This window comes from Puccinia triticina, chromosome 3A, assembly GCF_026914185.1.
Source record: "Puccinia triticina chromosome 3A, complete sequence".
NCBI classification, from domain to species: domain Eukaryota; kingdom Fungi; phylum Basidiomycota; class Pucciniomycetes; order Pucciniales; family Pucciniaceae; genus Puccinia; species Puccinia triticina.
The window spans coordinates 4,821,623-4,824,156 of record NC_070560.1 but is presented as its reverse complement, the minus strand read 5'-3'; the positions used below and the strand labels follow the sequence as shown (position 1 = coordinate 4,824,156).

The 2,534-nt window shown below is 48.1% G+C and overlaps 2 protein-coding genes across 2 annotated transcripts; both read left to right on the top strand.

Annotated features, from left to right (window-relative positions):
* Positions 1 to 333: 333 nt before the first annotated feature.
* PtA15_3A528 (uncharacterized protein) lies at positions 334 to 662 on the top strand (the record flags this gene model as incomplete). Its single annotated transcript, XM_053167506.1, has 2 exons — positions 334 to 482; positions 587 to 662. 2 exons carry the CDS (start codon positions 334 to 336, stop codon positions 660 to 662), a joined length of 225 nt encoding a protein of 74 aa, XP_053018716.1.
* Positions 663 to 1,237: 575 nt separating this feature from the next.
* On the top strand, positions 1,238 to 2,096 carry PtA15_3A527 (uncharacterized protein; the record flags this gene model as incomplete). The annotated part of the gene is made up of 3 exons (XM_053167505.1): positions 1,238 to 1,555; positions 1,808 to 1,817; positions 1,993 to 2,096. 3 exons carry the CDS (start codon positions 1,238 to 1,240, stop codon positions 2,094 to 2,096), a joined length of 432 nt encoding a protein of 143 aa, XP_053018715.1.
* Between the last annotated feature and the right edge of the window lie 438 nt (positions 2,097 to 2,534).

Below are 2,534 nucleotides of genomic sequence, written 5' to 3'. Positions count from 1 at the left end.
GGTTACAATCACTCCTTCGGCAGTCACACTGGAAACGGGTTGACGCCACGCTCACAGACTAACCTTGCATTCCACCTGCTATCAGCCAAAACACGCTCCTGCCACTCCATCGGGCTTACCTGGTCAAACCATGCACATCCAACAGCCCAATCTAGCCCACCACTGCCCGGTCCTGACCAGGTACTCTTACGCAACCCGTCATCCTGACCTTATTGACTCCTGGCATGCACAGTTACTCGCTTTTGCGCTCGGAGGTAATCGCTATCCACTCCTTGGCCTTTAAACAGATGAAGTTCGCCGGTCACCAATCGCAAATGATAAAATGACCAGCAAATGCAGCAGCTTGCGGCTCGACGCTGGACTACGCTAAAACAGATGTCTCGGATCACCGGGCTAAGCTTCTTTTCCAGCGGCCTAAAACAGACCGTTCGCTGGAGCGCGGCAGTTTTGGCCGTTGTCCTGCCTCTACTTTGTCTGGTTGGGTATGTCAATATTTCTCTATCTCAACCTCTGTATCCTTTATGATATCTTATAGAGACCTCCATCTCACTTCATGAAGATCAAAGCTGATCTAACCAAAACTTAGGACCAGACTTTTGAAGAGCACCACAGCTGCTTATTGGAAGGCACACTTTGAGTTTTCTGGCGAAGATATTTTCTGACGGATTGCAAGAGCTCCCGCGGACTCTAGACACGAAGGACGGCGGTGATTTAGCTGAGGGGAACGAAGTTCTGGTCGGCAAGAGTGGACACCCCGCTGCCCGGGCCTCCTGGAAGGCGCTGTCCATCTTGCGTCACTGTCCTTCCACAGCACGCTGTCCAGCTGTTCAGGCTCTTACTCATTTTATCAAGATGAATTCTCAGGAGAAGCCGTTTGACAATCACATTGATGCACTGGTACTTCAGGTTTGTACAAGTCTCTCCTGACCTGGCTATCTTTGATTCATCTTTTTTCTCCCCTTTTTGTGTGGTTTGGATTAGGATGACAGGAGGGAGACAATCGGAGACGTGGATCTCATTCTTGTTGCGAAAGAGAGCTCAATAACCACTACTTCGTGGCAAATCCAGAGTCTAACAGGATCTGCTAGCCCACATAACGCCGTGACAGATCCGAGTTCCCATAAAACAAGTGCTGTACAAGAACCACTGGCGCCGACGAGCGCACGGAGCCGGGTCGGAAAGGGTGACCGGATGATGGTAAACCCGGCGGGGTGGCCGCTGGTTGAGCAACAAGACGATGGCCCCCATACATGATGTCGACAACAATGAAGGCCAACCAACACATCCTGCAGATTGCCTGGCTCTTGGATCAGGCCCCTCAGGCGGCCGGAATCTATGCTCGACGCAGGCGGGCATTGGCGCGGCGGTGTCGATTTTCTCGCTGAAGCCACTCGAGGAGCTGCCCCATCTCCACGTCCGCCAGTCACTTGAGGAGCTGCCCCATCTCCACGTCTCTCAGTCCAAGCCTGATGCCGACGAGGTGGTAGAAAGCCCGATCCTGGACAGCGCCGCAGAAGCCCGACGGTCAACCGGCAACATCCTCAGCCACGCTGTGGTGGAGCTCAACTACAAAATCAAGAAGAGTGTAACCAGCAAAGCACTCACCTGAAGGAGGCTTGCTTCCCGAGGTCAGGCCCGAAGTCTCAGTAGACTTTGTTAAATTAGAGGTCAAGCTGAACCTGGTCCACCTGCTCTCTGTGCTTGCGTATCTTTTCTTGTTAGCCTTTACTTCAGCATTGTTTCAGTTTTTTGTTTCATTAACTATTATTCCTTGTCAAGTCGAAATGAATGAGATCATATAAAAAAGATGGAAAAGTGTAAGAATTTTTCTCTATTTGATCCATGCTTCCTATGCAACTTATGAGTGTTACATTCATGCTTTCCATGCTATTGTTAATTAGACATTGTTGAAATAAACAAGAGGGTGGAACTACACTTAAATTGAGTCCCAGCAAATAGCATGAAAGATTTACAAAACTATACCCTTAATAGTGCAGCGGTACAGCCGCCTTAAACTACAGGTGATGGCATTGGAAGCGGAAGATTGGTTGTTCAAGAGCGGCAAGCGCTGGCTTACCCTTGGTAGACCTTGGTAATCCAACTGGGATTGATTTTGGTCTCTCTTCTGTCCAACGCGGTACCTACTATTGAGACTCAAGGAAAGGAGAGCAAAAACTCTTAATTTTCATTGCTACCGCGGCTCCACCTCTTGAATCCCCTGGCACTCCAGGTTTGGAGTACAGTGCACCCACACACTCACATCTGCTTCCTCTCTCCCCCACTTGTCTATGAATAGATGGGTGACACTGAATCTGTCAGTTATCATAATAAACAAAATACAAGGAGCAAAGTATGATTAATCATTTGTAGTTTACATTTTGGCTTTCAGATCTTGCAAACAACTTGATTGGCGCAAATTCAATTGTTGCATTGAATTATGAAAAATGTCTTTGCAGTTGTAATATACTCTTGATTGGGCATATCATAGACATGCTAGGAAATCAAGCCATTTATAAAATAAACAATCCCCTTTG